The 23,356-nt window shown below is 32.7% G+C and overlaps 3 protein-coding genes across 6 annotated transcripts; 2 read left to right on the top strand and 1 right to left on the bottom strand.

Annotated features, from left to right (window-relative positions):
- The first annotated feature begins 1,632 nt into the window (after positions 1-1,632).
- On the top strand, positions 1,633-5,433 carry LOC140967080 (nudix hydrolase 8-like). Of its 2 annotated transcripts, none has more exons than XM_073427442.1 (9): positions 1,633-2,227; positions 2,891-3,153; positions 3,829-3,894; positions 4,011-4,148; positions 4,342-4,419; positions 4,507-4,557; positions 4,666-4,700; positions 4,799-4,907; positions 5,133-5,433. In XM_073427442.1, the coding sequence occupies exons 1-9, from the start codon at positions 2,059-2,061 to the stop codon at positions 5,337-5,339; spliced, it is 1,116 nt and encodes a 371-aa protein (XP_073283543.1). In that variant the 5' UTR covers positions 1,633-2,058; the 3' UTR covers positions 5,340-5,433. The 2 variants fall into 2 exon arrangements, with proteins under 2 accessions (XP_073283543.1, XP_073283544.1); XM_073427443.1 differs by having other exon boundaries at positions 1,657-2,179.
- A 274-nt stretch (positions 5,434-5,707) lies between these two features.
- On the bottom strand, positions 5,708-12,645 carry LOC140967079 (uncharacterized). Its single transcript, XM_073427440.1, has 2 exons — positions 11,805-12,645; positions 5,708-6,981 (listed from the first exon to the last, which is right to left on the bottom strand). The coding sequence occupies exons 1-2, from the start codon at positions 12,433-12,435 to the stop codon at positions 5,912-5,914; spliced, it is 1,701 nt and encodes a 566-aa protein (XP_073283541.1). The 5' UTR covers positions 12,436-12,645; the 3' UTR covers positions 5,708-5,911.
- Positions 12,646-15,122: 2,477 nt separating this feature from the next.
- Positions 15,123-22,617, top strand: LOC140967107 (E3 ubiquitin-protein ligase HOS1). 3 transcript variants are annotated; one of them, XM_073427497.1, is made up of 10 exons: positions 15,123-15,386; positions 15,917-16,298; positions 16,726-16,860; positions 16,957-17,132; positions 17,490-17,897; positions 18,022-18,180; positions 19,096-19,575; positions 21,095-21,229; positions 22,048-22,248; positions 22,327-22,617. In XM_073427497.1, the coding sequence occupies exons 1-9, from the start codon at positions 15,348-15,350 to the stop codon at positions 22,240-22,242; spliced, it is 2,109 nt and encodes a 702-aa protein (XP_073283598.1). In that variant the 5' UTR covers positions 15,123-15,347; the 3' UTR covers positions 22,243-22,248; positions 22,327-22,617. The 3 variants fall into 3 exon arrangements, with proteins under 3 accessions (XP_073283598.1, XP_073283599.1, XP_073283597.1); XM_073427498.1 differs by having other exon boundaries at positions 15,920-16,298; positions 22,048-22,617; XM_073427496.1 differs by having other exon boundaries at positions 22,048-22,617.
- The last annotated feature ends 739 nt before the right edge of the window (positions 22,618-23,356 follow it).

Genomic DNA, 23,356 nt, shown 5'->3' with positions numbered 1-23,356 from the left:
AGTTGAGAAAAATGAAAACTAAAGAGATATAATAATATATTAACCATAGGGTTTTAATTGGACTTACTTACCCGATTATGTTCTGAATGTCTTAATTTATGTTAGAAACAAAATAAATTGAAAATAAATTCTTAATTAAATATGAAGTGTTTTAAATTTATTTATTTTAATTCAATTTTGAATTTGATTTCTCTTAAAAGTATAAATTATATTTAAGTGTTTACATTGATTATATCATTTCATTTAATTTTGGTTATGATTTTGAGTTTTGTGTTATTTTTATGTATTTAGTTTTCAGTATTTTTTATCATATTAAATAAAAATATAACTTTTTTAATGTAATATTATGTTTTCTATTTTTTTAGAAAGAGTGTCTCCGTGAATTTTAGTATATTGATTGTCCTTAAATTACTATTATTATTATTATTATTATGTATCTTAATTAGAATTTTAATATGAATATTTTTTAAAATAATTAAAACATTTAATCAAAACTGATTCATCTAATAAATGATTAAAAAAATTATTTTTTGTAAAATATTTATTTATTGTTTAAATTTTGATAGAAAAAATAATATATAATTTTTTTAATCAATAATTGTTTACTCAACCAAGATAAAAGTCCATTTAACAACAAAAGATTGTTAAGCTCACACTTATGTTTTAAAATTAGGTTTTGTTTTTGGCAATCAATTGAATCTTCACATTTTTATGGCAGATTTTTAGCATATCAGTATAAAAAGAAAATCCCTCAAATTTTTAGATTGGATCTGTTTAATTTTAAGAAAATTGATGAAAATGAAATACATTAATGGAGTATTTGCAACATCTTTCACTTTTAAATATTTGATTAAATTTATATATTACGAATAAGCGAAGAAAAAATAAGAAATTGGTAATATTTGACAACAAAAACGAAAATTTAAAATCAGAAATTGATAGTGTTTAACAAATAAGTGATTTTGATTCTATTTTTATTTTTTTTACTAGAATCACATTCATAGAAGCATAATTAACATATAATAAGTTTCTAGATTTTAATTAAATTAAGCAGATGTTTATCCAAAATTTGGGTTTAAAAACACACACAAAACTGATTGAGTAGATTTCATGTGAGACGACCTCACGAATCTTTATCTGTGAAACGGGTCAACCCTACCGATATTCATAATAAAAAGTAATAATTTTAGCATAAAAAGTAATATTTTTCCATAGATGACCCAAATAAGAGATTTGTCTCACAAAATACGACCCGTGAGACCGTCTCACACAAATTTTTGTCAAACTTTGATACATTTAAGCCGAAAACCAAGAATATATATTTTTAAATTGCAAACCATCACTAAAGTAAATTTGATAATCTAATTTCCCAAAAGCTTCTTGATTTGATTATTCATTTAAACGCGTTCCCATGGTAGAAAAAAAAAAAGTTCCCTCAAAAGAAAATAATAAAATAGTCCTACCGACAAGTTATATTTCGATTTAAACACGACAACTGCATGTGTAACAGTATAATGGATAAAGCAAAGGATTTTAGCGACCAATATTTTTTTCAGGACTACCGAACTAAATCCGCTGCGCTTTCGATCCATCTCAGTCCCTTTGTCCGTACGTGACCCCCGCTGCGTTTTGCACACCCACGTGTTATGCGTTTCACTTGATCAGTTTGTGCGTTTCTGCTTAGATTTTTTTAAGTAGAGTTCTTTGCTAGTCTCTTTCAAGCGATGTTCTTGCTACATTCCACTTCTTCATGATGATTATCATTTTAAAATGTGGGATGCTTCATGCTCTTGATTATCCTGTTTTATTTGACTTTTGTATTTTTTTTCTTTTGTACCTTTCGACTGTTCTCATAGTTTTTGCCAAAGGGTGAACTGTGAAGAATCACAAGAAATTTTCTTGTTTTACGCAATGATGTCGAGGGATTCTTGGAATATTTTCAGAGAAGGATAATATAGTTTTTGTTTCTGTTGGCGGGGGATTGCTCATATATACGCATAGGATTGTCAGTCATCGGTTGATTTGTGGATTAAGGTTGAAAGATCTTGGTTCTATTCAATGGCTCTTAATATTTTTAACTCAAAGTCATTATCTTCCGGTTCGGAGATGTTGCTTTTAAACCCTTTACTAAACTCGAGACATGTTGTTAAAGGCAGTCCACTTTGGTGTTCCTGCAGAGGTAAAACTCCGGATTCCCAAATTCCCAAGACGAAAAGGCCTTGTTTGTGTGAGGAAAACCATGCATTTTCATTATGTATTCTGTTTATTCAATATTTAACAAGTGTTCGATGATTGTTTTTGAAATCCTTTTAGAGAAACTTTTTGCTGGGAATCTGAAAAATTGTGAGGTTATTCTTGAAGAATATCGATAGATTAATGGCTGTTAAAAAAAATTGCAAGATTCTATTAGTCCCACCACCTACTAAGAGTGATTTGTACATATCTGTTTAGAGCAACAATTGATCGTCCTGATAGGTGTTCGAGGCTGGTGTAAGTTGCAAAATGTTTGAGTTGCACTGGTATCACTAACTTTAGTTTTCAATAAAATTGTACATGTTCAATCTTATAATTAGTGCTAAAGCTATGATCATGTGTTCGGATGGTTCGACTCCCTATCATGGATGGAACGGGAATAATACTCTTTTTCCATGGTTCCATGCTTGTAAAGTATGATCAGAGTTGTATCAGTCAAAAAATACGGTGAAACGAGGAAAATATGTCATGGAATGGGATAAATTTTCCGCCAGCTGCACTTTCTATGCACCTTGCGTATTATTTCTCTAGCTATCTAACTTGTCTTTGATGGAAACAGAGTATGCAAAAAACCTTTGTGCGGTTCCTGAACTGTCTTTGGGATTGAAACTCTTTTTTCCTTTCTCTCTGTCACCAGGCTATATTCCAAGGGCTTCGTATTCAAATACTTCACAGAATACAACCTCTGCAGTTGGACAACATGATTATATAGACTCGTATTCATATCAAATCGATAGAATAAATAGATCGAGTTCAAGTGACTTCTTTCAAAAGATCGATATACTTGATGCCCTTGATGATGAATATGGTGGAGTCGTGGTAAATCCTGAGAGAGTGCCATCCAACCCCGATGTTTTTGCCCGGGCACTTCGCTTGTCAGTGCACCATTGGAAAATAAAGGTATATTCTCTTATAAAGTTCGCTAAACTTCACTTGTATTCTTATATTGAAAAGGCTTGAAGTTTTGAGTTTTATCTATTACCACATATTATTACAAAAAGACACCTTAGCATTTATTGATGCGAAAAATAAGACATTGAATGTTTAAACATTCTTGTTTTGTCCCGTGCTTGGCTTGAGTTCTACAAATATCCATATATTTCATTTTATTATGCACATATTATATATCTTTTATTATCTTATCCCATTAACTATGCCGTTGGTTTTCGGCATTTTGATTTGTCATAGTTTTAATTTGAAAACATACCAAACCCACCCACCCTTCCCCCACAAAGAGCTTTTAAATATTTTCAAATTTGACATATTTTCAATACCATATGAACTACAATTATTTCAAAGCATTTTCTTGGTAATTTGGAAAACAATTCCTCCAAATTTTACATCACACCCATAGATTTTACCCATCAACTTGAGATTGTTCAATCAACTCCAGTATATGAAGTTTGGCTTTAATGTCATATGTTTCTTAGTTGCTAAATCTGAGGTCCAGTGTGTGAAGTTTGGCTTTCATGTAGTACGTTTCTTAGTTGCTAAATATGAAGTTTGGCTTTAATTTCAGTTTTCTTGAAATTAAAATTTTGAGGGCATTAGTAATCTAAAGCTAAATAATTTTAGGGAAAGAAGGGAGTTTGGTTGAAGCTGCCACTTGAAAAATCTGATCTTGTTCCCGTGGCTGTGAAGGTAACATCCGCAAAAGTACAATTGAACAATATTCAAATAATGCCAAGCAATCTCTACCTATTCTGCCCAGCATTTTCAAATTCCGTACCTAAATCAAACTGGTTAGCTTTACACAGGAAGGATTCATGTATCATCATGCCGAAAGATCATTCGTGATGCTGACTTTCTGGATCCCGGATGGACCATCACTTCTACCGTCCAACGCTTCTCATCATGTTGGAGTTGGCGGTTTTGTGATCAACGATAAAGATGAGGTTATTTTTCATTGCTTTACAAAGATCCAATATGTGGATCCATGCACTATATTCCCATACCCCTCATTGTTGGGGTTGGCATGGTTCTAACATTCACTTAGTTACGATGTTGGCCTGAAAATACTCGTACAAGGCCTATGTCTTATGAATAAAAAATTAAACCGAAATTATATTTCGTTTTTCTGTCAAACAGGTGCTAGTAGTGCAAGAAACACATTGTCCTCCCACACTTCACGGTCTATGGAAAATACCTACTGGTTTCATTCTCGAAGTATGTTTTATTCCTCTGGAGTCTCAAGTGATTATCTGTCCAGGCGCTTATATCCCCCGTTTGTAATAATCTTATAATTTTTGTCAGTCGGAGGAAATCCATTTGGGAGCTGTAAGAGAAGTAAAAGAGGAAACTGGGGTACGTAAGAATACTTATTATTAGTTAATTTCTCCGTGATCATTCAATTTCTCTACACCATACCGTGCTTAGATGTGAAATATGATATGATTTTCGTTGTCGTGCCAGATTGATACTGAATTTGTGGAAGTTGTAGCTTTCAGGTAATTAAAAAACTAACTGCTGCATGTGTTCAAGTGTATAGTGCAGCATTCAAGAATTTTTCAATTTCATAATCAACCTTTCATGTATTTCACACCAGGCATGCTCATAATGTTTCTTTCGAGAAATCAGATCTGTTCTTCGTTTGCATGTTGAGACCACTGTCAACGGCAATCAGAGTTCACGATCATGAAATCCAAGAGGCCAAGGTAAGCATCATTTTTCGTGAATACGGAGAACATTATTCTCTTCTGAATTAATGTCAACACTAAATTACCTGGCCGTTTTGCCCTTCGACTTGTAAAATGATTTAGATATCAAATAAGACATGCATGAAACAGGAATCTGAAGGGAGGATTGTTTTGAGTAACCATTGAATAAATAATTGGTCGAAAAATCATTTTAACTTAATTTACGTGTTTGTCATGGCGTAGTGGATGCCTCTCGAGGATTTTGTGAATCAACCATTGATCCAAGAGGACAGCATGTTCAAGAAAATCATTGACATTTGCACTGCACGGCTTGAGAAGCGATATTGTGGATTATCTGTACATCGATTATTCTCTAAGTTTGATGGAAAATTATCCTCATTGTACTTCAACATCGTAAAGGACTGGGACTCTGACTGTCAAGCTGAGTAAAGAAAACCTTTTACTACAGAATATATGCATATAAATGTGATTCTGTCATGTAAATATAATATATTTGTGCAGCATCTTTTCCTGAGTTCCCATATTTGTTTCTGGTTTAGCAATTGATGGGTATAATATTTGCGTTCGTAAAGAAGTATTGATCTAAGACCACTTTATCATTTCATTAGCTTTCGCTATTTTATGAAACAAAGTTTGTTTTGGTAAGTTTTACTTATCGCAAGACTTTGGTGTTTTTGGAAATCATTTCGAATTTTGGAAAATACACCCGATCCAAAGCGTGTCGCTATGGTTTTCAAATTAAACAAGCAACATCGATAAATTGATGCAATGTGCGTGAAAGGAACATGTTAACTTCTACACAATAAGAATTCAGGGAGTGTAATAACCATGTTCTGCAAGCTTTGATCTGGTTTTACCTGATTCAAGTATCGGCCAAATTTATGAGAATAACGATCGCTTATAATAAAGGATGAGAATCACAACCCGAGCAGAATGAGAATTCAAAAAAGAAAATGTATACAGTAATGTCTGATGCCAAGCAACCAGAATCTTTCAGCACCTCAGGCCTTTCCAGCTCCAGCATGCTGTATGGTCAATTTTCTGATCGATTCTATTCTCTGTAATCTGATCTGCTCGCGGAACTTCGCTATGAATTCATCGGCTTTCTTGTCCACATCAGGTCCTACATCACTAACAGTATCATCAACTGCAGTTTCTTCATTGTCTGAACTCCCTTCAAAGCGGTCATCTTCAGTTTCTACCTCCGACTCTTCATCTGTGGGCTGTATTAATACTTTTTCATCGAGCTCGTACTTCTCATTTTTCGGGAACTTCACATGATTGGCCAAGTTTTCATTGGTTCTAAATGTTAGAACAGACTTAGCCGATAACTCGGGGCTGGGATTCGTTCTTCTTGACTGTTGCTCATATACACTCTCACCCGATTTCTCTAGAGGAACACTTCTCACGCTTCGCCTCATGACCTTCTCAGAAGAAATTTTTTCATCTATAAATATGCTTGAATTCAAATTATTCGATACTGATTTTGGGATAGATGATGGTGGAGGTGCAGGTGGAGGTGAGGAGAAATTCTTTTTCCTTGAAACATCTTCACCATTTTTCGCATGGGATTCGGACGAAAAAGATGGCAAAGGAGATAACTTTTTTGATGATGGATTAGGCATCAATGACTTAAATGATCTAGATTCTAGCAGTTTCCACTCTGAGTCGTCATCCTCACTTTCCTTCGTCTCCATCCTTCCCGACCTCGATCTCCATGGAATTGGCGAGCGAAAGACTACGTTTTCCTCCATTTTCCCCTCCAAATTTTCAGATCTCAGCCCTTCTGAATTCCCATTTCTTGAAATTCTTGATGTTGGCGAACTGAAAACGGCATCTTCCTCCTTTTTGCCCTCCAAAATTTCAGACTTCGACCCTTCAAAGTCCCCATCTCTTGATTCCCTTGAATTGGTGATGAATCTCTTTGAACTTGTCCGATTAAATGAACCCTTTTTCCCACTTAAATCATCTACCAATTCCCCCTCTTTAGGATCCAAAACCCGCTGTTTCAAGCTCCTAACAGGTAACAACAAAGGCTTTTGGCTTATTCCTGGACGGGAACCGTTCTCCTCTGTAACACCAGAGCTTTCTTTAGCCACTAACACAACGGGTTCTCCTCTCAAGTATTGAGAATTCCATGTTTCAACCTTATTTTCATCGATTACAGTTTGGTTTTCAGCTTCATCATCAAAAACAGATGAAACTTGAAGCAACTTAGACACATAAGAGTGCGCATTGTCAATGTTCAAGGTGTTATCTTTCTCCGTCCCGTCATTTTTCTTGCTAAATAATCCATAAGAAACAGCTATACCCACAAAAATTAGTTGCAGAAGCTCCCAACTTCTAGCATTTATGGTTTGGTTAACGTATTCAGGAGCTAGTGAAGGAAAGAATGGAAGTAAAACAAAGAAAATTACAACAATGCCAGCTTTGTACAGAAAATGGTTGAAAAACTTACTCGTGCTAGCATGATTCGAAGAGATTTCTTGGACTATTTTTTTGGATTTCAAAGTTTGAGAAACTGCATCTGCCATGGAAGAATTTACAGAAGAAAAACTCGGTTTTGGATCTTGGATAGTCTTGCAGAATGTTGAAGAAGAATTGAAAAGGAGCACTGGAGTCTTAGGGACTAAACAAAAGCAAAGAAAGTGGAGAGAGTGGGGATGAGAATTCTTGGGAGTCGAGAGCTATTTTCAAGCTATGCTTTTCCTCCTATTAACTGTAAAGAATCACTATGTTTGATTTTATAACATTTTTTGTTCGAAGTAAACATTGTAATTTCATGGATTATAAGATATTTTTGAAACCTTTTTTTTTAGCACATAATTTTCATTATACGTCGATCTATTCAGTATAATGAAATCTCATTTTCCGATGTTGTAATATAACAGGAGTGGATACTGTGGAAACTGATAGAAAATAAATTAAAATGACACTAAAAAGGATATAAAATAAATGAAAATATATTAAATCAGAAACATAATAAAATAAATAATATAATGTTGGAATATAGAAAATGGTTTTGTGAAATATAAACTAAACAAGATTTGGTGGGGGTGGGAGCAATAGGTAGCGTGGATGTGGGTTGGATTCTTCTTTTGGAGTGCGTACGCTACTAGCTTTTCTTATTAAATAAATTTCAATGTATTTTCTTGGAGGGTATTCTTTTCTTCACTTGCTCATCATCCAAGTATTGGAGTTGACGTAGGATTCTGTGTGGATCTATAGGATAAGATGATGGTCGATACGTGTCGGTTCTGTTTTTGTTATGTGTGCGTATTTTCCAATCAAAGTTATAGGTCGATCCCGTTTTTGTTATGTGTGGGAATTTTCTGATTCGAAAGTAAAATATATATTTTACTAAAACAATATTTCATTAGATTTTTGGTTAAATTTGAATTTCAATATAAACAAGCATATTTCAAATTTATTTTTTATTTAAATAAAAAAATTAACTAATAGTGACCAATTGTTTTTTGAGATGTTGGTTTAGAGTGCATAAAATTTAAATCAGAATATCTTTTGTATAGAGATTTTTTAGAATTATAGAATATAGATACCCGTATATTACGTCAGTTTATGTTGCATCTGAAGAACTTCATCCTTATATATGAAACCACAGGACCGTGTGCATTTAATATATTTCATGAGAATTCACTGTCACGGTAACTTAAAAAATCATGACCTACTGCAGTATACTTATTTCTAACTATTATCTCTTAGCCATAGTTTGGTACACATGGTAGGATAATCATGTGATATATACTATAAGGATAAGTTAAGGATAAATAAGATGTATCATATTATATTTAATTTAATGTTTGGTATGATTTTAATAAGAGTGATTAAATTTATATATTATATTGTAATGACAAAATTAACCTTATCATAATGAATTTTATAATTTCAAAGTTGTTGCTTGAGTTCGTATCTCTTATATGTTCATGCANATTTGATTTTAATTTCTACCTATTAGCAGAGATTTATAAAAATCATTTATATAATTATCATCCAGTGATACTAATTTAGAATTTGATCATATATAGGATTTTTATATATTGAGGTTAATTAAGTCATTTGTGGTATTTTTTATCATTAAATTAAAATTATCACACCTAATAGAAGGGACGTTGTATCCTTCTAAAAAATTATTTATCAATCATGGACTTTTTAAAATAGTACCAAACATGTGATAAGGAGGATTATTTATCAGTCCCTCCCTTATCACGTGTACCAAACTATGCCTTAATGTATTATTAAGAATATAACTATCATATTAACTATTTTGGTAGATTGATATGTCCCTCGTCATATTGTAATTTTGCCCCACATCAAATTACAATATGATTTCTCATAAATTTTTATAAATATTATATTACTTTTATTTTAAAATAAATCAAATTAATTACAAAATTAGATTGAACTTTCAAAAATAAAATATTTTTCAAGGTGGAGATTAGTTCAAATAAAAAATAAACCTTTAACTGAAAAAATGTCAACCAATTTATTAGAAATACGAGGTAAAATGTAAATCAATGTTCGTGGAAGCTCGAGTAACTCATTTTTGATTATTTTAGCTAGGATCACAGAATGCTCAAGCTTGATCTTCATCCACCAACATCCGTGCATGCGTGTCGTGACCATTATTTTAAACATGTATCAAGTTGCATATTCCGTTAGCATGGATTTTTTGAAATTATTAAATAATATAAAATATAAACAAATTTAATTTAAGGACCCCCGCTTCCTCGGGTCAAGGTTCTGTAGGAAAGTTAAATTAGGGCCAACCGACCCATTTAGAAAATTTGAATGAGAACTGGGCTTTCAAATCCCATACGATTTTAATGGTTAAACTAGGAGCCAGGATCTGAAAGCCCGGCCCTCGTAAAGTTAAAAGAGGGGACGAGGGTCATTGCGAAAAAAGATTATAAATACTTAAATTAAAATCAGAAAATACATGACAAACTATAATCTGATAACGAAGAAAACTAAAATCATAAAGTAATTTTTTTCTAATAAAATAAATGGATATAAATTTTTACAAAAATTCTATATGGTTGGATTTTTTTTATTTTTATATTTGTTAGCTTGTTATTATTTATTTATTTTTATAACAGAGAAATAAAATTAATTATGCCTGCGATCTCTCTTCCTCTTTTTTAATTAATAAAGCTTCTTCTTTTTCTTTTTCTTTTCCTTTCTCTTTCTTTCTTGCTTTCTTTTTCTTTTTTCTTGATAAATAACAGAAGTTGATTCATCATTTTCTTTTCACGTATATACACTAGTTTACTTGCCGCATTTTTTTTTTTTATCAAAAATCATACCTTTTTTAGTAGGATGAAGGCTGTGTTTGTTACTTTTGAATAACCAATTTTGGAACTCTACGAATATCTCTCACTATTTTATTTTCACATGCAAGTTTCAAAAACAAGAAAAGAACATACATCACATTCCAAGCAATATAAATTGAAGTCTTTTGTCGAGGGAATAAAAGAGGTGTGCATAAAGTCTCTGTGGAAAAGTTGTTTGATCTTTCGTTGTTTGTCATGTCAGAATATTGAAGATTATTGTGGTACCGGCAACATAGATCATATAACATATCAATGCTAGAAATATACGATCTACAAAATTTCTGTCTATATATGGATAAGTTTATATCAGTACGTACACCAGAAATAAAGCGACAAAACTCTACTGATTAATACAAAGAGTTTAGAGAATTAGATAAAATTGGAAGACCTTAGTTATGGTACGTAATTGCGGACAAGATCGGTGTTATCGTCCATGGGAGAATCAAGGGCTTCGTACTGTCCTTGTGATATAATATCAACCTCAATTTCACCATATCTACCTTGTATTTTCTTCGCACTTGATTCCATGCAACGCTGAGGGATTTTTGCATATAAAAGGATTCCAACCATGAAAATGAAGGCCATTATCTTGGCTGATGCTGCATACACAAACTCAAATGGTATAATGCATTAAACAAATATCAAATCAACAGTAAATTTATGCGTAGAAAATGTCTGGTCAATTAATTAATTAAATGTTTAAAGCTAAGTGATTTTACATCTAAATTATCCATAAAATACAACTTATCTATTATCTATAATTTTTAAGTACGTTGGTGATGACAATAAAAAAAAAAGTACGTTGGAGATTTTTTTAAAAAAAAAAGTTACATAAATACCCCTTGTATCTTTTCTAAGGTGAAATATATTACAAATTTATTTAAACATTCGTCCACTTCTTATTTGATTTTACATAAAGTTGAATTATCACACCTTTTTTTATTTCAATCACCACCTCAAATATCTACGACTTGGATTTATCGTTTAGTATTTGTACACGTGATGAAAAAATACAACACCTTCAATCGAGGCCGGCAAGAAAAACAATCATAATTTAAAGAGAGAATAGCCAAAATGGTCCTAAGTTTTCTTATTTTGTGTTTAGTAGTTGAAGTGTTAAATTTGAGTTTTGGTCATATAAGTTAAAATATATTTTTCGAATTTTTTTTTTTTCGAAAATAAAATTATGCGTTTCACGAAATAGGGGGAAAAATATAAATAACAAGTTTTCCACAGCCAATCCTACGAACTCCAGGCTTGACTGGGTAAAGTTTTACTCTAAGTCAAGCCCATCGGTCAATAGAACATAATTGTGTGAGGCATACATCTTCCATTGTTAAAGGGATCCAGGCAAATTGGGATGAAAAAATAAATTAAAGGGATAGTTAAACATATTTAAGAGCCAAGTTTGAAAATCAAGAAAACTTGTATATAAAATTTTCAGGAAAATTTTTTTAAGAAAATAAAGTGTATCACTCCGATCCGATCGTGACATAGAACGAGTTTAAGGTTCCTGATCAAAAGATACAAATATTGTTATTACCTTTGAAATGTGTCTGCATTCTCCAAGGTTTGATCTTTTCATCCTCCCCAGTGGAATCCCACGTCAATCCAAGGCCAAAATTATTATCAGACAAGTAAGGACTGTACGAAAATGGAATCCCGACAATTTTCATAGTCTTACAGTAAACGGGCACCGGAAAAGATAATTCGACAGTGTAAACATAATTATCATGAGTAGAATCAGTGCTCAGGCAAGGGATAAATTGTACGAGGGGGCTCGGAATTTTTGATGAACAGTTGATATATTTATACTGTTTCAAGATATGATAATAGCGAAATGGGGTCTGAGAAAGATTCAAGTTCAAGAAAACTTCGTGTACGCAGTTTTTTGGGTCTATAAGGTTGATTGTTTTGGTGTCATAGAAGATGGATTTAACCACTAAATCTCCATAATTTGGGAAATTTGTGATCGTTTTCTCTTGCTCGCAGAATAGTTTGAAACCTGGGAGGCCACAGTGTGGTGGGTGGAAGCCCTGGATTTGAAAAGGGTATCGGATTTCGGAGGAGTTAAGGCTGCAGTTGGATGGCTCGCAGTTGTTGATTTCTGCGTAAGGAGTTTGTGTGAGCAGTGTAACAAAGAAGATTATCTTGAGTAGAACTGAAACATCCATCGATCTGGCTTGATCTACCAGTACTGGTGATTGGAGTGGATTCTAAGGAATATAATGGAAACAGTGAATTTTGAAGAAGGTGAAGTGTTCGAGCAGCAAGGAATTAGGCAGCTGCAGGCCAGAAAGTTGCAGTTTGCAGAGGGAATTTGTGATTTTGTCCTAAAGAAAATTTTCGAGTGATTTAATTCAAAGTCAATGCATTTTAGTAAATGTTTGGTCAATTATTGACTGAGTTCTCATGAATTTGAGAGAAGGTGTTAAATTACAATTTGGATGGTGAGATCAGACGTAATAAAAAAATTTGTGATTATTAAAATATTTAAGTTGGATGTGAAATAATAATTGATAAATATTTTAATTTGATTTATTAAATTTGAGATAAGATATTGAATTACAAAAATTTATAATAACTTTTTTTAAGTATTTACATACACTATCTATGTAGGCAACTAAAATCGGGTCAAGTTATACTTTTTCAAGTCGATTCTATATATTTTCTATTATTTTGTATTATATGAAGAGAATGAATCTTTTTCTCGAAGGATCGGAAAAATATGGGTCCGGATCTAACTTGTTTGAGACGGTCTCACAGATCGTATTTTGTGAGACAGATATCTTATTTGGGTCATTCATGAAAAAATATTACTTTTTATTGTGAATAAAAGTAGGGTTGACCCATCTCCAGATAAAGATTCGTGAGAATGTCTCACAAAAGTGTTTTTCCATTGAGAAAATTAATTGAGAAGAATTATTTCATAAGCTGAATGGATTAGTTACAAAGTCTGTTGACTACTAATCATAGCTAAAGTTTAATTATTTTTGATATTATCTTTATGAACCAGATAACGAATAAAATATATATTTATTCTTAATTAATATTTTGATATTTCAAATATTAGATTTTTAGCTCAACCATTATTTGCCTCTTTTGTCCGTTGATGCCTTTCCATTTACCCTTTCCTTTTTCTTTTTTTCTTTTTTTTCTTTTGCGTGAGGTTTTCTTACACGGTAAGTAGTTAGCCTGCGAAAACAAGATGTCCTCAGTCCTTCAATGTATCCACTTAAATATAGTTGAACATTCTTCTCCTGTAGATATCATTTATATGGGTAGGCCCTACGAAAATCACCTAAAACAACAATATATATAAATATAATATATATTTCGATGAACACGATATGAGACATAATTTGTTACAATGAAATTAGAAACTCTAAATTTTAGTATAAAATTGCCTCCACAAATCAATGAACGTGTGTCGAATAAATATAATGAGGGAATGTGAATGAAAATTCCTTGAAATAATTAATAATTGATAATATATCAATTTTAGTCATAGATTTATTGGTGTTTTGATATTTTTAGTCATGTATATTTCGTTATATCAATTACAATTCTCTAACCACGTTCTTTCGATCAATTTTATTTATTCTTCCCGAAATAATATAATTAAATGACATTTTTTTTTGTTAATTTTTTGTAACTACATGTTTAAAATTTTTTATCGAGATATATACCTATGTTTTTCAACGTAATTATAAAATTTAACAAATATATTAGTCATTTATTTACATGATTTTGACGAAAAATACTAAAATTGATTAAAAAAACCTAATTATAAAATTATAATTGATTCAACAAAATATCAAGAATAAAAATATTACTATGAGTTGTATATCATATCGTATCGAAAAATGCATACTATATACAGTACCAAAAATTACAATATTAGAAATATTTATATTGATATCGTATCAAAAATGTTGTGGTATACCGAGATTTTAGTACGGTATCGGTATATATCATTTTATATCGAAAAATATATATTATATTTTTAAACTATTTAACCTTTTGAATTTATATATATTTTTTGATATTTCGGTATATACAGAAAATTTTCATATTTCTTATCATTATCGTACTGAAAATTTCAATATCACATATTGTACCAAAAAAATTAATATTTTTCAATAAGATAATCTACTGAAATTCGATATTTTTTTTCAACTATAAAAAATATCAGGCATCATTGAAGGAAAATAAATAATATAGATTTTCTTAAACAGACTTCACACAATTACTATAATACAATATATAATTTTTTTTATCATATCAAATTACAAAGATATCTCATATCATTTAAACCCTATTCACCATCAATTTCTTCATCTCAAACTCTGAATTTTATTATCTCGTCAATTCCGTGCGTAAGACAGCCGTGAAGCACATCAATCCTATTTTTTAAACAAGTATGAATTTTTTTTTCCACTTAATTTTTACGCAAAAAAATGATTTTATATTGATATTATCGTGTGCGTAGTTACATGGGCTATGGCAAATCTATTCTATTACCGATTTTATTTATGTCAAATTATTAGAATATATTTCCTAGAATTGACGGTTCTAATTTTGGTTTTAATGTTTTTTTTTAAAATTTTACTTGATTATTGTCATGATTTTTTGATAATTTGTAGATTTAATAAAATAGTGTTCATAAAAAAATAGCATTTTAATATTTTTTAATTATATAAGACACAATACAAAATATGTTATAAAAAAGACTTTGAAAAAGATTATAATAATCAATTTTCCAATAAAAAATGAAAGATCGTCTTCGTAATATCCCCAATGCGGGTTGAACATGTAATATAATGATTTTATTGGGGTCTGAATGTAAAACACAGTGTGAAGAGCAGTTCTCTCTTCTTCACCGCTTTTCCCCAAAGGCCCAGAAGTGTTTGAAAAACCCTCAGTCGCTCAGTACCCAAACGCATGAGCTGGTGGAGCTGCTTCATTTATTTAGCTGACGAAAAGAGAAATGGAATATAGGCGGAGTAAAAGCAGTGAATTGATTTGATTTTGTTGTCGTTAATTTTGAGAATCTCTCACTGGAGGTAATATACCGTGTCGAGTGATGGATGGGCTAAAATTTGACGAAAACAATCGGCGCCGGGTATTCTCCATTATTGTGCGCAGCTCGCGCACAAATTCATTCATGCATTTCAGCATTTCGTGTTCGTAAATAGCAGGGTGTATGTTTGTTTTGGAAGTTGGATGTATATTACATAACGTTCTCGTATTGTGCTGATCTAGGGTTAGGATCAATTGTTTGTAGTTTATTTTTCTTCTCAATTTGTTTTATGTGTTTCGCTCGTTTATGTACTGCTGCTCTCATTTTTTGTTGCTGCTTCGATAGTGGCAAAAGTTGTTTTTTGGCTCATCGAGTTGCGCAGAAACAAAATTATATTGTTTTGTGCGGCATCTAATGCAGTTTGGTGGTGCAAAGTTATTTATTTTTTCAAATTTTATTTTCGCGGGTTCCCTTTCTTTTCTTTTCCATTTTCACTACCTCTTTTATGTGCTGGATTCTTGTGGATCGGTAGTATTTTATTTCAATGTTATTGGAGTCTAGGATGGTGTTCAGTTTCTCTTTCATTGGATTTAGATAAGTAATTGACGGCAGAGCTGTTGCGTTTGTTTTAGAAGGCGTTGGTACATTTGGCATCAATTGATCCAATGGAGTTGTGCAATGAGGCCAAGGTAGAGCGATGCAGGGCAACTAGGGACTTGAGAAGCTGTGGGCGTTGTGTGCAGAGAATTCTTACTTCGTGTGGCCATGCTGCTTTATGTGAGGAATGCCGACAGAGATGTGATGTTTGCCCCATTTGTAGAATACCCTTGCCAAAGACTAATAGCGAACTTCCTTATCGACTTTACTATGAATGTATAGAGGCAGGTCTGATCTCCAAGAGGTGTGATGACAGATTGCAAGATAAAGAAAATCAATTGGTTTCTGATGTTCAACGACTTTATTATATGTTTGATGTCGCCTTGGAGAATAACTTAGTATCTCTACTTTGTCATTGTATCCTTACATCATCTCTTGTTTGTTTATGGTTGAACAAATGCATTTCATTTTTTCTCTTTGCAGATCAGGCTGTTGTCGAAGGCATCTGCCTTTCTGTTTAACTTAGTAAACTGAAAACCTGTCTTAATTTTTTAGAATATGTTTGTTATTTAAAGTTTCAAGCTAGCTTAATTGTTTATAGTCTCACCAGGGTGCTTTAACCGAATTAGGTTTCTAATGTCGTCTCTTCGTCATGCTGTCAGATTTTATGCTAAAACTTTCTAAAGAAAATCTGGAAATTCAGCGCTTTATAGGATAAATGTACTGTTGAGGAGTTTTACAGTACTTTTTGAGACTAATGATGGGAGCTATTTCATGTTGATGCTTTTAGAAATGCACTAATAATTAGATTGCAGGATACTTTTTCCTTAATAGAATCGTACAGATGTTACCGATGTATGTATGGATGAAAGTGCTGTATCAAGTGATCCAGTTATTGCTTTCATGCTGGATGAGAAGGTAGTCAAAGACTGGTGCTGGAGAACTTTCGAAAATATTGTGCCAGAACTGAAAGTAATTTGTATCCTATCGCTTGGCAGCTTATGCCATTTTTCTCGTTTTAATATTTTAAACATGAAAAGTCATTTCTAACTGTGCTCCTTAACGTTTATAATAGACAATCTTTCTGTACAAGAGATGAATGTTAGGTTAAGTTCGCTTATGAAAGTTTCTTCTAAGCTAGCTGGTATGTCCAAGGTTCTAGAAGGTATCGAATCATCGTTTAGAGGCTCCATTTCAGCAATGACTCAGGACCTGAATCACCTTCAAGAAAGTATATTGAAGACAAAGCAGGTCAAAACATTAAAACGTCTTCATCATGTTATTTACATTCAGTGTATGTCACTATCATGCTTCTTCTAATGGAGTGTGTGGTATATCCGTCTCTAGTCAATAGTCAACTTGTGTGGTCTGGTCATCACGAACATTTATTTGCATACATCCTGCATTTTATTTCGGTGTGGCTCAGAATTTTTTGCTCATTGCCTCAGTCGTTGGGCTTAATTGTCTGATAAGATTGTCACTGAATGAATGTTAAGAAACCTGTGAATATTGTTATCCTTTAACCGTGTTTGGGGTTGGAGTAGACCATTGCTGAAGAGATGTCTCTGTCTAATTGAGCCCTTATTTGCAATTTTATGGATTCCACAGCACTTGGAGATAATGATTTGGTGCATTAGGCATCAATTTTTGGAGAATGTGAGATCTCGATATTCTGATTTTGCATCATGGCAATCATCTATCCGTGAAAGGAAGTCGGCAGCAGTTAAGCGAGCTTGGCCTGATCCGTTGAATTGTAAATTGGAAGTTGGTGAGCAGAATGTTTCTAGCCTCTTTATCGTAGATGCGCTTTCAAATCTTGACACAGAGCAAGGATACAAAGGCAGAGATGAAGAGGAATTAGAAGCTCTCTTTTTGCAAACGAACAACAGGAATTCATTTGCCCGATCTAGGTTACATGGAATGCAAGGCTGCTATCCCTTTGAAAATCTCCGATCAGCTGTTGACTTGCTCTTTCTGCAAGGAAATCCACATTTGGTGGTTGCAAAGCAGGCAATTGTATCCTATCTTATGTTAAGTACAGCGAATTGGTGGTTTTTACATGCCTAGGAATTTTTCTATCAACAATTGATGCAAGTTTTCTAGTATTTTTTATTCTTGCCATCCTCAACCTTTGGCTTAGTTGTTGTATTTTCTATTTGATCGACACTGGACATTACCTGTTGACGAATGGAGACACATTGTTGATGACTTTGCTGTCACATTCGGTATAACCCGACACTGTTTACTGGAATCTTCTGTTTTCTATCTTCTGGATGACCATACCGATGAAGCACTGAAGGTAAACTTTCATCTTCATGTCTTTCTTAGTTGGGGTGAATCATTCTCTCTTTGTTGTTTTGGAAACTACAAAACATACTCGATGATTCCGTTACGATACCAGTGTCAATGATGTTGGCTATCTTAGTTTGAATATGAAAAAATGGGCGTGTAGTTCATGATCCAGTGCTTCATGAGATGTCTGAATAATTCTGTAGACGATTTATTAATTGTTTACATGTAATGCTCCATTTCCCGTTTTGTTTGTTTTCAATGTAAGGATACTGTGGTTTTCAGGTTTTGGTTTGTTCTCATTAAATAATCAGCTGATTTTCTCAATACTCGCCATTGCCCGGTCGAATTTTCTGTACCAAATTTTAGAATGGATCCTTTATGCAAAAGAGTAAATGTGCTCACAATTGTCCAATTATAATTCTAGCCAGCATTATTTTTCTCATTGAGCTAGGATCTAAATGACAAAAATCTCTTTTACTCAAAGTGACCTTGGACCTTAACAGATATGTTAGCATGTGAACCGGTTTCAAGTAAATCAGTTCATATGATTAATACATTTCAATTAATTAAAATCTATAGGTTCATGCAAATAGATCATGAAGGCTGTCTCATGGATAAAGAGCTTTGAGAATCAAGTCGTCTACTCCTTTTCTATGTGTGGGTAGTGTGGTGACCCCAGTTTTCTTCCTAAAGCAGTTGATTATTTGCTTTGGCATGTAATATAACTTTATGGATGTCACTGACTCACTGAGTAGACCACTTCTTGATGGAAACGGTTCTGCTTTTCTTTGTTTCATTGTAATTATATTTGTGTATGTTTCCAGGTATCAACATATACTCTCTATTTTCTTTCACAATTGTGTTAAATGGTCTCAATCTATTATTTTCTTCTCTGATTATATTTCACAAGTTGATTCTCTAGGAAGCAATTTGCCTTCTTCCTGAAATTGCTGGCCCAACTATTCATCCTAAGGTTGCAGTGGCTTTGTTAGAAAGGCAGAATCCTGATGCAGCTCTCATGGCTTTGAGGTGGTCTGGACGAGATGGGGGAGCAACACTAGTTTCACTTGAGGAGGCTCTCACTGCAGTTCGAGTTCGAGTGGAGTGTGGGCTTTTGACTGAAGCATTTATGTGTCAGAGAATGATTTGCACAAAAATGAAGGATAAAAAACATATCCATGCTTCTGTTGTAGTAAAAGATCAGTCTGATTGGCTTTTCTGGGTGGAGGTTTTAGTAACCGAAATTTGTTGTCTTTGCATTAGGAGGAACTTGATTGATCGAATGATTGAGTTGCCTTGGAACTCTGATGAGGAAAAACATCTTCATAAATGCCTTTTTGATTTTGTGACAGATGATCCTTCATCAGTTGTCGGTAGTCTCCTGGTTGTTTTCTATCTACAGGTATTTCTACATTTTTGTCTAGGTTTTTTTATCAACGTTTTTATATAGGTTTTAGCGTAATATGCATGTGCCTGATGTTATTCTAGCGCTCTTGTCTACGGCAATGACAATTCTGTCTTATTGGCTTTGGTGAGAAAGTAGTTTTACATATTTCCATTTGCTTGTTAATGTAATTTTTCTTGAACTTAAAACTATTATATCAAGCTTTATGGAGGGGGAGTTTCTTACGTGTCCCAGGAATGCCAATAACATGAAAAGTGATAACAAAGCTGTAAAATGATAATTATTTGAATGCATGTTAAATTTTTCGGATCAACTCTATTTGGTGGGAAACTGTGTTGATTTGTGCTGTAACCATGTCCTATTCTATAATCTTTGTGTGATTCTATCCGAGTTGAAAAGGTATGGTGTGAGAAAGAACCCAAATGGTTGGTTTAAAAACTTATTGTTGCATTGTTTGGTTCCAAAAATTTATTACCCAACTAAAGATCTCTATTTTTTTTATTATTTTTTTGTTTTACTCCTTAATTGTCCTACAATTTTATTATTACTTAACTATTACCTGCTTGAGTTTTGTCACTTGAATCCCTTGAGAAATTTTTATGGCATTTATCTAAAAGTGTAGTGCTGGACTGCAGGTGGAAAATGGAAATTGAATTCTTTATAGGAAATATGTTTATGTCTCAAGTTATTGAAAAAAAAAAAGAAAATGGAAATGGTTGGTGCAACTTGCAAAAATTTAAATTGTCTGGCAATGTTAGATAACACATTGCTTCCGTTTTGTTTGGAAAATCTGCAGTTTCTGTTCTAATTTCTAGTTTAGTCATCTGGATGATGAAATCTTTGAATAATAGCATAGAACAGAATTGATTTTGCTGGTTACCTTGGGTTTGAAAAACCTAAAGTTCAGAAATTGACAAGAGAAGACATGGATTTAAATGTGTAAGGCCTAGCTATCCTGAATTTATGCCAGAAAACCACCATCCCAAAAAAATAAATTTGGACTTCTTATCTCAACTGACGTGAATGGAATAGAATCGAAGTCCTAAATTTTGGTGTCCAATCCAGTTTAATTCTGCATTGTTTTCCTTATCCATCTGGATTACCTGACATTAAGTTATCCTGGAAAAGGATGGAAGAATATCGTTTCATAATTTGCGGGTTGATATGGTTTGAAATTGTGAAACTGCAGAACATTTTGGAAAATTATGTACATGTACACGTGTGCATGAATGCAAGTGCATTTTCAGTGTACATTGTTAAATTTGAAGTTTATCTAAATCCTTGATTCTTCTGAAAAGTTTTGTGATTTTTGTGTCTGATTTGTAGCGTCAGTCCCTTACGTTTGTGCTATGACACATGGATTGTTGTGAAGTTAGAATTTATTTGTGCTTCTTCAGTCCTCAGTCAGCTATTCATTATTCTGATAGAATTTAGCTTTATTTTATGTACGAGTGGCCAAATTTTTGTCACGACATTGTTAAACATTATATTATATGTTCTTTATTTACTTATGCAGCGCTATCGGTATCCCGAAGCATACCGAGTAGATTGTAAGCTTCAGGCTCTGGAGGAGGACTTCATTTCAAAATGTCAGAATGATGAAATCTCATTTAAGATAAAATCAATGAGCCACTGGAGGAAGGGATTAGTTGTGAGTGGTCTATCTTTTTTTTTTCAGTAACATGAATTCACATGGCAAGAAATATTTTACTGTTAATTTTAAGGTGATTCAGGAGAAACGAAGATAAGGAACTATTGAACACAAGATATGTCCACTTTATATGAAAATGATGTTGTGCTTTGCATGAATGTTATCCTTACAGGCTACAGCTAGTTGATCATTAAGTTGAAATAAGTATTTGATCTGTTTTTGGCTATATGAAGATACATTTCCAGCCATTTTTGTTGGTTTTGTTGATTTTGAAATTTTGCTAACTTGTTAGTTTTAGTTTGTAAAGTGACTTGTTCAAAATATACACCTTTCCTCAAAAAAATTGCAGACTTGAAACAGAAGACGGGAAAAAAGATAAATTTAGTTTCACAGCTTTCTTAATTAAATTTAGCCTGTCTAGATTGGCAATAATTTCAGTGGCCTTGCATATATTCATAACGCATTTATCAAAGGTCTTAAGCTAACATCTGTTTCTCATTTGGTTCTTCATTTTTCACTTGAAATCATCGAGTTCCAAAAAAGAAGTGTAGAATTTAGTTGTTCCCAAGTTTGCTTCTTCAGTGGCGTTTACCAAATGCTATAAAGTTTTGCAGATATATGCTTAGTGTTTGCAGTTTCAGATACATCATTTCGTTGTTCCCTTTTAAAAAAACTTTCCTGGCTGGACATGACTGCGACTCTAGCAGCCAGCTTGTTTGGGATGTGGAATTGATTTTTTTGTTTGTAATTGGGGATTTGAGGGAGTGCCTGGAGATTGATATTTTTATGAACCAAGTTTTCGGGTTTCTTAATTGCAGGACAGAGGTGTGGAATTATTGCCAGATATTCTCCAGCAACAGATGAAGGCTGGAAGTTTCCCTGAAATTGGTAGTGAAAATAGACCAGCAAAATCCGATCTTCCAAACACTCAAGAACCGATTTTGAGCAGTCTGTTGTTTAAAAATCCGGGGCTGCAACAAGAGGGCAATGCCTTTGCGTCTGTTCTACATTAACCAGAAGTACGAGTTTTATCCAAAGTTGATCTGTGAATTTAATTTAACATCGAGTCTTTCTTTTACTTCTTGTCCCCTTCGCAGGAGGATTTTTCTTGAAATTGAAAAATTGATGCCCGCTCTCTCGGGTTGAGATTTGTTTTTCTGTACTTCTGAGAATATGTCCAACGAATTCAAGAAAACATTTATGCGTCAAAGATTGAAAATTTTGGGGACTGAGTCGTTGGGATCGTTTTAAGACATACCTCTCTTGTGGAAATTGTTGTGCCACTAGACCAGAACGTTTATGGCTGTGTAATAAGTGATATTGATCATCCATCAAAGAAGTTTTCATTTTCATTGGAGAATAGGAATACTAACGATCATGTTTTAAGACATTTCAGCTCGTATTTTGGTTATTAGATTGAGTCTGCGCTTGTCTGATTAAAATAGCAGAGAAATAAGGATATTATATGAAATGTTTTATCAATTTTAATATACGTAAAAATTATTTTTATTGATTTTAAATTTTATGGTATCTAATAAATTATCTATATGTATTAAATTTTAATATGAAGTATTATTTGATATATATCAAATTTTTATGTGATTATAATTATGTTAGAATAATATTTTCTCTATTTATTTCTCTGTCTATGTTTCTATTATATTTTTTTTATTTTTTTCCAATAAAAATAAGAGTAACATGAAGATGATTTGAGAGAAATTAGCATTGCTGACGGTTTTGTAAATGTTTACAATTTTATATAAAACAAAATATGGACATGATGTTATCTTTTGATGTGCCTGAGATAAATTATCGGGCTGAATATACAATAGTTTGCAGGCTGTAATTCATATTAATCAAATAAACTATATTAAATAAATCATGTATTACAAACTCGATTTATAAAATTATTTATTTTATTACAAGCAATGGAGGTTGATATAGGTATGTGAATCTGGATAAGAACACGTGCAGATAAGGTTTCGATGATATATACTTGAGAATATACTTTTGGACAAATAATACGGCCCCACGTCGAATTTTCCTTTACAAAATCTGAGACTCACACCGACCACATTAATACTTTATTTATCAAAATTAAAATATCGAAATCTTCGTCCACGTTTC

This window comes from Primulina huaijiensis, unplaced genomic scaffold (genome assembly GCF_012295235.1).
Source record: "Primulina huaijiensis isolate GDHJ02 unplaced genomic scaffold, ASM1229523v2 scaffold23605, whole genome shotgun sequence".
NCBI classification, from domain to species: domain Eukaryota; kingdom Viridiplantae; phylum Streptophyta; class Magnoliopsida; order Lamiales; family Gesneriaceae; genus Primulina; species Primulina huaijiensis.
Note: the sequence above shows the minus strand (reverse complement) of the source record. Positions and strands in the feature narration are given on the sequence as shown.

Coding starts and splice junctions, on each gene's coding strand:
- LOC140967080 (XM_073427442.1), top strand. CDS start 2,059: ATGGCTCTTAATATTTTTAACTCAAAGTCATTATCTTCCGGTTCGGAG. Junction 4,701..4,798: donor GTGGAAGTTGTAGCTTTCAG/GTAATTAAAAAA, acceptor ATTTCACACCAG/GCATGCTCATAATGTTTCTT. Junction 4,908..5,132: donor ATGAAATCCAAGAGGCCAAG/GTAAGCATCATT, acceptor GTCATGGCGTAG/TGGATGCCTCTCGAGGATTT.
- LOC140967079 (XM_073427440.1), bottom strand. CDS start 12,435: ATGGATGTTTCAGTTCTACTCAAGATAATCTTCTTTGTTACACTGCTC. Junction 6,982..11,804: donor AATGCAGACACATTTCAAAG/GTAATAACAATA, acceptor CTGGTGTTACAG/AGGAGAACGGTTCCCGTCCA.
- LOC140967107 (XM_073427497.1), top strand. CDS start 15,348: ATGGATGGGCTAAAATTTGACGAAAACAATCGGCGCCGG. Junction 15,387..15,916: donor ACGAAAACAATCGGCGCCGG/GTATTCTCCATT, acceptor CGTTTGTTTTAG/AAGGCGTTGGTACATTTGGC. Junction 16,299..16,725: donor AGTATCTCTACTTTGTCATT/GTATCCTTACAT, acceptor AGAATCGTACAG/ATGTTACCGATGTATGTATG.